The 11707-nt window shown below is 44.7% G+C and overlaps 1 protein-coding gene across 1 annotated transcript in view; it reads right to left on the bottom strand.

Moving 5' to 3' along the window:
* Nucleotides 1-3086: 3086 nt before the first annotated feature.
* ankra2 (ankyrin repeat, family A (RFXANK-like), 2) overlaps nt 3087-11707 on the bottom strand; it is a 28468-nt gene continuing 19847 nt past the window's right edge. The window contains exons 8-9 of the mRNA XM_068029547.1: nt 7689-7769; nt 3087-5117 (exon numbers count right to left, since the gene is read on the bottom strand). Of these exons, the coding sequence (XP_067885648.1) occupies nt 5062-5117; nt 7689-7769 (137 nt within the window). The 3' untranslated portion in view covers nt 3087-5061. The remainder of the gene's footprint in view (nt 5118-7688; nt 7770-11707) is intronic.

The following is an 11707-nucleotide window of genomic DNA, read 5'->3' as shown; positions in this document are numbered from 1 at the left end:
GTCTGATACAACTTCAGACAGTGGTCAGGGAGAGGCATGGAGTCGGTGGTTACGAAATAAAGTTTGTGATTAGCTCAATGATTAACTTATCTGACAGTTTGATTTTTAATAAAGACAACTGGCTTGCTTGTTTGAACTTTCAACCCAAAGTGTAATGTACAAGACCCTCCATTAACACTGTACACAGTAGTACCTTTCAGTGCATGGTGGGATGTATTTGTGTCTATGGCCACCCGTACAGTGAACTGCAATTCTCACACAATGAGAAGAAGGTATTGAGCAGTGACTTGCTACTGTTCCAAATGACAAGATGAACCACTCTAGACTCTATGGTGTATCCTGGTAGCCTCTGTTTCGTACCTTTGACTGCATGGATGAGATTGGGAATTCATGGCACAGTCTCCTCCTTCATAAGAATATTTTGTGTTAACAAGTTAAAACTTTAGCTGTGAATAGTTAAGATACTGCACTGAACTCACTTGACTAATTTTCCTGACTTATTATAGTCAAATAATTAATCATAGATGTTACAATTTCAGTTTTCATGTCATTCCATATTAAACCATTGTACTATTATGCACTTTTTCCCATTCTTACAGAAAATCATGAAGAAAACAAATTACAACAGTCATAAGTGCTATTATCTGTGGAGTAGATTACAACAATTTTCATTTATATAGCACCTTCAAAATAATAAATTTCTCAGTGTGCTTCACGGAGGCAGAAACTGGGCACCAAACTTTTGATGGGAAGAGAGTTAGGGGACGTGAATGAAGGCATGATCAAAGAGGCAGGGTTTAGAGGAGTCTTTTCAAGGAGAGGTAGCAAGCTGGAGGTACCTAAGGAGAATGTTCATAAATGTACAGCCAGCATGACTAAAAGCTGTGACTACAGCTAAAGTAGAGGCAGAGCAGGAGGACTAAAAAGGAGTCCAGGGATAGAACAACAAGGGGAGCACACCAGCAGATAGAGCTGGAGAAGGCTGTAGTAGTGGATGAGCAAGGCTGTGAGCTGACTTGTAGATGAGGATAAGGATTCTGAATTAAATGTGTTGGGGAGAGGAAGCCAATGCAGGTTGGTGAAAGCAAGGCACATGGCAGTGGCGGGGGTTGGGGGTGGGGGGGGTGGGGGGGGGGGGGGGAGAGGTGGGGAGGATTTCTAGTCCTAGTGTGGGTAAATGCACTCAAGAGTACCTGACTTTTAGTTTATTTAGGCTTTAACTTGGAAGGTAAGGATAGCATTGGGACAGTCAAGCCGAGCATTGAAAGTGGATGACGGTTTCAATCGCAGTGGGTATGAAGGATGGAAATTGACCAATGATGTTGCAGAGATGGAAATCGGTGGTCTTGACAGTGGCTAGGATATGGGTTTTAAAGCTGTTTGGTCAAAAATGGTACCAAGGTTGCACTGTCAGATTAAGAGCACGCAGCTGAGTTGATGGAATAAAGCCTAAAATGCAGATTTTGTGCCATGAGCTAAACAGGATGGCATCATGTCTTGCTAATGTTAAATTGTAGGATGGCCTACTTCATTTACAACTTGATGCACAGAAACAGTCGGACAGCACAACAATGGAGCTAAGTGTGACAGGTGTCATCAATATACGTAAGGAAGCTGATGTGGCAAAGAAGTTGATTAAGGATGAAACCTTGGGTCACACCCAAAGTGACCATGTTAGCGATAAGAGGTGGAACCATTGCAGGAGATGTGCTGGCCGTACATGGAAATGAAAATAAATCTGGGCAGCCGACATAGTGGACCGTAAAAATAAACGATGAAAGAGAATGAGTGGTGATAATGTCAAACGTCTTGGAAGAGAAAAAGGCAGTAACAAACTGTATCATTAGCAAATCTGACCAGGGCAGTCTCAGTGTGAAAACTGGACTGAAGAAATTTGAACAGCAATTAATAGAAGCGATTGGAATACAACTGGACAGCAATGACATGTTGTGTACCAAGCAGTGACTCAGTTGGTAGCACTCTTCCCTTTGAGTCTGCAAAGTTGTGGGTTCAAGTCCCACTCCAGGACTTGAGCAGAGCAATCTAGGCTGACAGTCCACTGCAATACTGAGTGCTGCACTGTCAGATGAAATGTTAAACCGAAGTCCTACCTGCCCTCTACGGTGGATGTAAAAGTTCCCATGGCACTATTTCAAGGAACAGCAGGGGAGATGTCCCTGGCCAATATTTATCCCTCAGATTATCACAAAGAAAAATTATCTGGTCATCACATTGCTGTTTTTGGGAGCTTGCTGTGGGCAAATTGGCTGCCGTATTTCCTACATTACAACAGTAAATACACTTCAAAATTACTTAATTGGCTTAAAATCCTTTAGGACATCCAGTGATTGTAAAAGGCGCTATACAAATGCAAGTCTTTTTTATGTTTGAACAGCTGGGGATGGAAAAGAAATTGAAGATGGGATGGTAGTTGGAGAGATGGAGGAATCACAGGTGGATCATATGAGGATGAGACGATGATAGCAGTTTTGAAGGACAGAGGAAAGAGCCTTAAGAAAAGATGCCACTGACAACATCAGCAAGCATTGGCCAACCAGCAAGTTGTGTGATGAGTGCTGGATTGGAAGGCAATACAGCGTATATGTTCTAAATTAAACAGAATGCTTAGCGGAGGGGTCAATAACCAGGGGGCAGGAGGTTTAGAGGGGAGTTGAGGAAAAGATTTTTCACCCAGAGGGTGTTGGAACCTGGAACACACTGTCTGAAGAGGTGGTAGAGGCAGGAACACTCACAACATTTAAGAAGTATTTAGATGAGCACTTGAAACGCCATAGCATACAAGGCTATGGGCCAAGTGCGGGAAAATGGGATTAGTTTGGATGGGTGCTTGATGGTCGGAGCAGGCGCGTTATGCCGAAGGGCCTGTTTCTGCCCTGTAAAACTCTATGACTCTAATGATCAGAGATTTTTGATGATATGAATATTTCTCATTGTATAGTCTCTTGGTTCAGAAAACTCAATTAAAAATGATTTTCATTTCAAAATTAAAAACTTTAGAATACTTAATACAGAATATAGACAAGCATCCCCTAAGTAAGTAACACTGAAAAAATACGTTAAAATGCTGTCTTTCAAACATAATCTTTTTATATTATCAAAGACAGTTTAGGTTGATTACAGAATTGAACAAATCTACAACTCTTCAATAATAATGCACAAAAGGCAACAGAATAGTCTGGTGTGAAATTATTTCTGGACCTGGTGTGAGATGATACCACTCTAATCTAAGAGGTCACACAGTTTGGAAAATAGATGAATTCTATGTACATCTCATCCTAGAATTTCCCAATATAAACAATACAGCTGCTACATCCTGCCTTAAGTCCGGAGTGAAAAGCATTGGTAAGCAACTTGCTCAAGAATCAGGTAAGGAAGCAGGCATTCTCTCAGACTAAAATAGACATGGCCTATGTCTAGAAGAACAATTGCTTCTGAAAAGAATTTCACATAGTAATGTGACTGGGAACTGACCATCTTCCAATTTTAGGCTGGTGCATGCTCTTTAGGAGAGCAATAATGAGAAGCTAAGATGACAATTTTGAAAATAGAAACAACATTTCATATCCTGCATTTTTGGGGCGGTCAGCCAGATGTCTGAAATGAGCAGAAATGTACCTCCATGTTAGAAAAAATCTCTAAGCCAAGTAGAATTTCTGTTTGGCCAGAATGGGAACCAACCCTATGGGAATACACCCTTCCCAAATACCTATGACATCAATTGGCAGAGTGAAGGCTTTGAGATGCCCATATGCACAGTACTCCAGGGCACTTTATTGTTTGGCCAGCCAACCTGACTTCCGAATGGAACTTGGAGGAATAGACCTGTCACTGGGAACTAGAATTCTTCAGTTATGTTCATGCAGCCTATTTATTTATTTAGAGATACAGCACTGAAACAGGCCCTTCGGCCCACCGAGTCTGTGCCGACCAACAACCACCCATTTATACTAATCCTACATTAATCCCATATTCTCTACCACCTACCTACACTAGGGGCAATTTACAATGGCCAATTTACCTATCAACCTGCAAGTCTTTTGGAGGTGGGAGGAAACCGGAGCACCCAGTGGAAACCCACGCAGACACAGGGAGAACTTGCAAACTCCGCACTGGCAGTACCCAGAACTGAACCCGGGTCGCTGGAGCTGTGAGGCTGCGGTGCTAACCACTGCGCCACTGTGCCGCCTATCAACATGATAAATTGCTAAACTTCTCACTGCTTGACCAGCCAGGCCAATCTACCCATTAGAGTACTGGCCTACAGGGTTCTCTGGAGCAGGGCTGGAGAATGCCAGCTTCCCCCTTCCCCAGTGTGACTGATCTACAACCAGTGAGCAAAACTGGTTGGTTAATAATCTGCATTGCAGACTTGCTTGGCTCAGGTATTGGATTACCTGTGTGAATTAGTTTCAAATTTCCACTGCCAGGTTTATGACCTAGGAGCCACCTCAACCCTAAAGAAATCCATTTACTGCCTTCCATCATACTCCACTGCCAACCCCTAAAGGGATAAGGGGACAGTCATTCCAAATCCTGTTTCTTGCCTGAAAAAATGAGTAAATCTTCTAAACTCCAAGGATCCGTTTGATAATCAATCACTAAAGTTCCTACTCAATAATAAAACAGGCAGAGTGAAGGGAATTCCTTCTTCTGTAGGAAGTATAATCCCTTTTCTCCCCCACACAAGTAATCTTGGTGTGTAGCTAATGTTTCAGTACCTCAACAAATGGGATCATTTATGGCATTTGGGTAAAATAGTGCCCAATTTTCCAATCCAATGATATTGGCATAATACACCATCTAATAAATGTATTATAAAGCAAGACTTTACCATGTTCACCAGCAGAGAGTCTCATCATCATTACAGGCAAATCTGGATCAGGAATAATCTTTACTTTCTCTCGCCATAAATTACAACAATCAGTAAGTTGATTGATATACAGTCAAACACAAACATTTTGTAATACTCCCTCAAGGAAGGCAGATGATGTAATGGTTCAAGTAATTTATTCTTCTGTGACTGCCAGAGATGTCAGAACATCATTCCCTGATGTTCAATAACAACTTCAGCAAATGAGCCTCAATAACCTGTTGAACTAAAAGAGGAAAATCCTTGAATTAGAAAATGCACCTATTCCCATTCAAAGGTAGACAGAAGTTCAACACTGCCTTAGTGAATGAATAAGCAGCAGCAGAAGACTTTGAACTCTGATGTAATTACATCTACTTAACAATTCTTACCAGCAAGAAAGGAATGACACAAAACAAAACATATTGTAATCATCAGGAAGATGAAATTCCTCTTGGTGATGTTACGGGAAAGAAAGATAGTTAGTGCGAGTAGCAAAGTGGCATATCAACTTTTCTGCTGAAGTTATTCAAATGATCAATTTTACATCCTGCAGGTTTATAAATGAATTAAATTACTCAAATAGATTTATGTAGTAAACAATTTAGTTCAGGTTATTTTTCCTGAAGAGATGTAAAATACTAAATAAGTCAACCCCAAAATTCTTGGCATGCTGCTATGCTACTGTAAATGTGGTACTGCAGGACTTCATCCTCTGTTCTACCCTGGCATTTGAGTCCAGCCCAAATTCTGGAGGTGCAGTCATCAGTATAAGGCAGATGGGCACCCGTGATATTTATGGTACTTCCAGGATGATCACCTTATGAGGACCAGAAATTTCTGAGTTGGGTGGGGTGGGGTGGGGTGGAACTCTAGTTAAAAAGAGAGTGCTTTTAAAAAAAAAAATCCACCTTGCAGTTGCTGCTGGTCCAACTCTGTGATTGAGTGTCACATGGAAATTGACTTTTAATCAACTGCTGGGCTCCCTTATGGGTGGGAGATGCAATCAACCGCCCTGGGCACTATGGTCAAAAGGGTTTGACGTTAACAGCATTGACCTCTGTGAAGAACTTGGCTATCTCCAAAGTTTGCTTCCAAAGGGCCCTAGTGCAACTCAAGAAGAGCAAACTACATGGATTGCACTCAGGATCCTGTTAACCATGCCAGTATTGGTATCAAGCAGCGTGTGGAGCTTCTCAAAGTTGAAGCTCATAAAAACATAATTGCGACCAAACATGGTAAATGACAGACTATCCTAACTAGGCATCCTGTGCATCATGAATGCCATGGCTCAAAATATTTTGATGAACCAAGTTTTTTTAAATCTGTTATTGTTATTTATTATTTAAGTATTTATTTTAATGTTTTGTTTGTCACTTAGCTATAATTTTTTAATGACATTTTGTTTCTTATTTAAATTATAAAAACCTTTGAGAATACAACTTTATTTCTGAAACTTTCACAATACTACTACATACTTATGCTCAAACAAAGAGTGCCAAAATACAAGTTCGTCCAGGGAACCATTTTCCCCAAGGCTGGTCGTGGTTGGGCCCCACTTCCACCAGGATTTAGTACCAGCATAGACTATATGGTTCCTTCATACAGGCGTGGAATCCTTTAGGGACAACTGAGGAATTTAGGATGCTTAACATCACTTCACCGGTGCTGCCTCTTCAGGTATGACCATCATGGAACATGACAGAAATGCATAGAAATCTGAGGGAATTGGGTTCTGTAATACTAAATAACACTGCCAAATCAAAGTAATTTTGGGACTAATATTTTTAGTTTTATTTGTTAATACAATTATTTTCCAACTCTATTGGCGTGCACCATCAAGAAGCTTAAAAATACTTGGCTGCAGATCCAACTTTGACTGAATGACTCAACAGACCACCTAGCTGTTCATTCCAGTGCAATATTGAAGTCTGTGCACTAATCATAAACAGCAGTATTTCTTGTACTGTATCATACAAAAATAGCCCTACCTGTTGGTGGAATATGTGTAATGCAAGCTAAAAATGTGAGCCGATGATGCAGTAGCGTTGTGTGCTAGCTCACTAACAGTTAGAGGGGTCAAGAGCACAGATTTGAGTTCTGTTCAACTAATTTCCTGATTTGATTCATGTCATATGGGGAGGTGTCAAATAAAGGCTGTGGCATGTGAGAGAAATTGGGAGGGCAAAAACAAAATCACCTCCCTAATCGTCCCTTGGTGTCACCTGCAGCTGGCACAGTGGCGCAGTGGTTAGCACCGCAGCCTCACAGCTCCAGCGACCTGGGTTCAATTCTGGGTACTGCCTGTGTGGAGTTTGCAAGTTCTCCCTGTGTCTGCGTGGGTTTTCTTCGGGTGCTCCGGTTTCCTCCCACAAGCCAAAAGACTTGCAGGTTGGTAGGTAAATTGGCCATTATAAATTGCCCCTAGTATAGGTAGGTGGTAGGGAAATATAGGGACAGGTGGGGATGTGGTAGGAATATGGGATTAGTGTAGGATTAGTATAAATGGGCGGTTGATGGTCGGCACAGACTCGGTGGGCCGAAGGGCCTGTTTCAGTGCTGTATCTCTAAACTAAACTAAACTAAACTGGCCCTGGCCTGGAAACATGTTGGCTTCCTGTCCTGTTGGATACAAGGGTCTCCAGCCATGTGGACAAAGAAGGGAATAAAATATCCCATGAAGTTTGAGTCAAGAAGTATATTTTGTAAACGGGATATTTAACAAATGCATCCAAAAGTGATTTAATCTTTATTTTAAATAAACTGCATTTAAACAAAAATCCACTGATTGCATAATAAAATCAAACTTAGGAATTACCATTCTTGAAACCCAACCCTACAGCCATGTCCATAGCATTGAATCCTGAATCAGTTTCAACAGTTGGATCAGCACCATATTCTGCAAAAAAGAGCAAGAACTTCAGATCAAACAATAATTAAAGAACTTCATTCATGAGATGTTGTTGCATTTTTAGACCCGATAACTCAATTACTTGAATAGTTTGTATTCACATGATGCATTATGTGGAGGGCAGCAAGAACAAAAGGCTGGATTTTATGGCGATTGGCACGGGTCACAGCGGTGGCACCGGATGTGGGTGCCGTTTCAGTTATCAAGTTAGGCGACTGGCCGCGCATGATCTCACGGTGGCCATCCAATTAATGAGTGTGACGCGCTGCGGCTGTCCAATCCGGGGTACGAGACTGGAACGGAGGCGGCAAGATGGATGTCAGCTGATACCACGGCATGTGCTGGCGCCATATTTAAAGGGCAGATAGCCCTGCATTTATTCCTGCATGAAAGAAACAGTCGTTCCTGTTCCCGTTGCCTTGGTTTAAACTGCCACTGAAGCCTGGAAACACTCTGCTGCAGCTGCCTTGATTTAGTCTGCTGCAGCTGCCTGGAGACACCCTGCTCCAGCTACCTTCAACCATCCTGCTGCTGCTGCTGCTACTGTTGCTCCCCTCATTCAAGACCCAAAGGTACCAAGGAGCTCCCCAGGAGGCAACACACACAATGGCAGAAGGCAGCCCTATGGTTCAGCGATGCCTCCCTGCAGGTTCTCCTCCAGGCGTCAAGCGCAAGGCAGAAAATCCTCTTCCCAAGGGATGGGAGGATGAGAGGGCTCCACCTGACCAAGCAAGCCTGGACGGAGTTTGCAGAGGAGGTCAGCAGCTGTAGGGTCGGAAGCACGTCAATTACCTCATTTGGTCTTAAGGTGAGTACTCCGTACCTCTTTTCCATTTGGGGTTTGCACGTGGCACTGAGAGAGGGTTGGTTTGTTGCTGAGGGAGAGACGACCTATCAGTGGGCAAGGCATTCAGGCAGTAGCATATCCTGTCTGAGGCATGGCTGCCTTTCGGTGTGAGGCGCCCTTCTGAGATCCCTGGGCCACCACCAGATTAAGCATTGTGCCTGTCTCCGTGGGGTAACCAACAGTCTTCCATTACGTGCCTCCACGAAAAGACAGCACACAACATTAAAGAGAGGGCAAGTCCAGCAGACCGGTGCCGTACCTCCACATCCTCAATCCCATGGGGCAGGTAGCCTTGGAACTGGCAGGCCACCAGAGCGTCCATGCTATTATGATGGCAAGACAGGTGTTCCAACCCAAGAAGGTGAGTCAACCAGTGTAGGTGCACAAGAGTACATCTGGAACACAGAAGACATAGGCCCCATGTGACCAACGCTGGATACATGGAGCTCCACAGCAAGGACAACTGGGGTAAGGAAATGGGACGCCATTAACCCTTGCATGTTTATGTTCTGTCATGCAGGTCAGTCACAAACTGAGGCCAGAAGACGTCGAGAGACCAGGGGACAGCCAGCCACCTACCACTGAGGAGGATGAGGGTTTCTCAGAGTGTGCAGCATCACATCATTCCCCCGCACTCTCCACCAGTGCAGATACTGGGGAGGCGGTGGCGTAGTGGTATTGTCACTGGACTAGTAACCCAGAGACCCAGGGTATTTCTCTGGGCACATGGATTCAAATCCCACCACAGCAGAAGGTGGAATTTGAATTCAATTAATAAATCTGGATCTAGTCTAATGATGGCCATGAAACCATTGTCGATTGTTGTAAAAACCCATCTTGTTCACTAATGTCCTTTAGGGAAGGAAATCTGCTGTCCTTACCTGGTCTGGCCTACATGTGACTCCAGACCCACAGCAATGTGGTTGACTCTTACATGCCCTCTGAAATGGCCTAGCAAGCCACTCAGTTGTATCTAACCCCGACAAAGTCAATAAAAAGGAATGAAACCGGACGGACCACCCAGCATCGACCTAGGCACCGGAAACGACAACGGAAAACCCAGCCCTGTCGACCCTGCAAAGTCCTCCTTACTAACATCTGGGGGCTTGTGCCAAAGTTGGGAGAGCTGTCCCACAGGCTAGTCAAGCAACAGCCTGACAGTCATACTCACGGAATCATACCTTACAGACAATGTCCCAGACACTGCCAACACCATCCCCGGGTATATCCTTTCCCACGGGCAGGACAGACCCACCAGAGGTGGTTGGACTGTAGTATACAGTAGGGAGGGAGTTTCCCTGGGAGTCAACATCGACTCTGGACCCCATGAAGTATCATGGCATCAGATCAAACATGGACAAGGAAACCGCTTGCTGATTACCACCTACCGCCCTCCCTCAGCTGATGAGTCAGTACTCCTCCATGTTGAACAGCACTTGGAGGAAGCACTGAGGGTGGCGAGGGCACAAAATGTACTCTGGGTGGGGGACTTCAATGATCATCACCAAGAGTGGCTCCGTAGTACCACTATTGACCGAGCTGGCCGAGTCCAAAAGGACATATCTGCTAGACTGGGCATGCGGCAGGTGGTGAGGGAACCAACACGAGGGAGAAACATACTTGACCGCATCCTCACCAATCTGCCTGCCGCAGATGCATCTGTCCATGATAGTATTGGTAGGAGTGACCACCACACAGTCCTTGTGGAGACGAAGTCCCGCCTTCACATTGAGGATACCGTCCATCGTGTTGTGTGGCACTACCACCGTGCTAAATGGGATAGATTTCGAACAGATCTAGCAATGCAAAACTGGGCATCCATGAGACGCTGTGGGCCATCAGCAGCAGCAGAATTGTACTCAAACACAATCTGTAACCTCATGGCCTGGCATATCCCCCACTCTACCATCAAGCCAGGGGACCAACCCTGGTTCAACGAAGAGTGCAGGAGGGCATGCCAGGAGCAGCACCAGGCATACCTCAAAATGAGGTGTTAACCTGGTGAAGCTACAACACAGGACTATCTGCGTGCCAAACTGCGTAAGCAGCATGCGATAGACAGAGCTAAGCGATCCCATAACCAACGGATCAGATCTAAGCTCTGCAGCCCTGTCACATTCAGCCGTGAATGGTGGTGGACAATTAAACAACTAACTGGAGGAGGTGGCTCCACAAATATCCCCATCCTCAATGATGGGGGAGCCCAGCACATCAGTGCAAAAGATAAGGCTGAAGCATTTGCAACAATCTTCAGCCAGAAGTGCCGAGTTGATGATCCATCTCGGCCTCCTCCTGAAGTCCCCAGCATCACAGATGCCAGACTTCAGCCAATTCGATTCACTCCGCGTGATAGCAAGAAACGACTGAAGGCACTGGATACTGCAAAAGCTATGGGCCCTGACAATATTCCGGCAATAGTACTGAAGACCTGTGCTCCAGAACTTGCCACGCCCCTAGCCAAGCTGTTCCAGTACACCTACAACACTGGCATCTACCCTGCAATGTGGAAAATTGCCCAGGTATGTCCTGTACACAAAAAGCAGGACATGTCCAACCCGGCCAATTACCGCCCCATCAGCCTACTCTCAATCATCAGTAAAGTGATGGAAGGTGTCATCAACAGTGCCATCAAGCAACACTTGCTTAGCAATGACCTGCTCACTGATGCTCAGTTTGGGTTCCGCCAGGGCCACTCAGCTCCTGACTTCATTACAGCCTTGGTTCAAACATGGACAAAAGAGTTGAACTCAAGAGGTGAGGTGAGAGTGACTGCCCTTGACATCAAGGCAGCATTTGACCGAGTATGGCATCAATGAGCTCTAGCAAACTGAGATCAATGGGAATCAGGGGGAAAACCCTCTGCTGGCTGGAGTCATACCTAGCGCAAAGGAAGATGGTTGTCGTTGTTGGAGGTCAATCATCTGAGCTCCAGGACATCACTTTTGGAGTTCCTCAGGGTAGTGTCCTAGGTCCAACCATCTTCAGCTGCTTCATCAATGGCCTTCCTTCAATCATAAGGTCAGAAGTGGGGATGTTCGCTGATGATTGCACAATGTTCAGCACCATTCGTGACTCCTCA

The sequence above is a fragment of the Heterodontus francisci genome, chromosome 4, assembly GCF_036365525.1.
Source record: "Heterodontus francisci isolate sHetFra1 chromosome 4, sHetFra1.hap1, whole genome shotgun sequence".
NCBI classification, from domain to species: domain Eukaryota; kingdom Metazoa; phylum Chordata; class Chondrichthyes; order Heterodontiformes; family Heterodontidae; genus Heterodontus; species Heterodontus francisci.
This window is presented reverse-complemented; position numbering and strand designations above follow the sequence as displayed.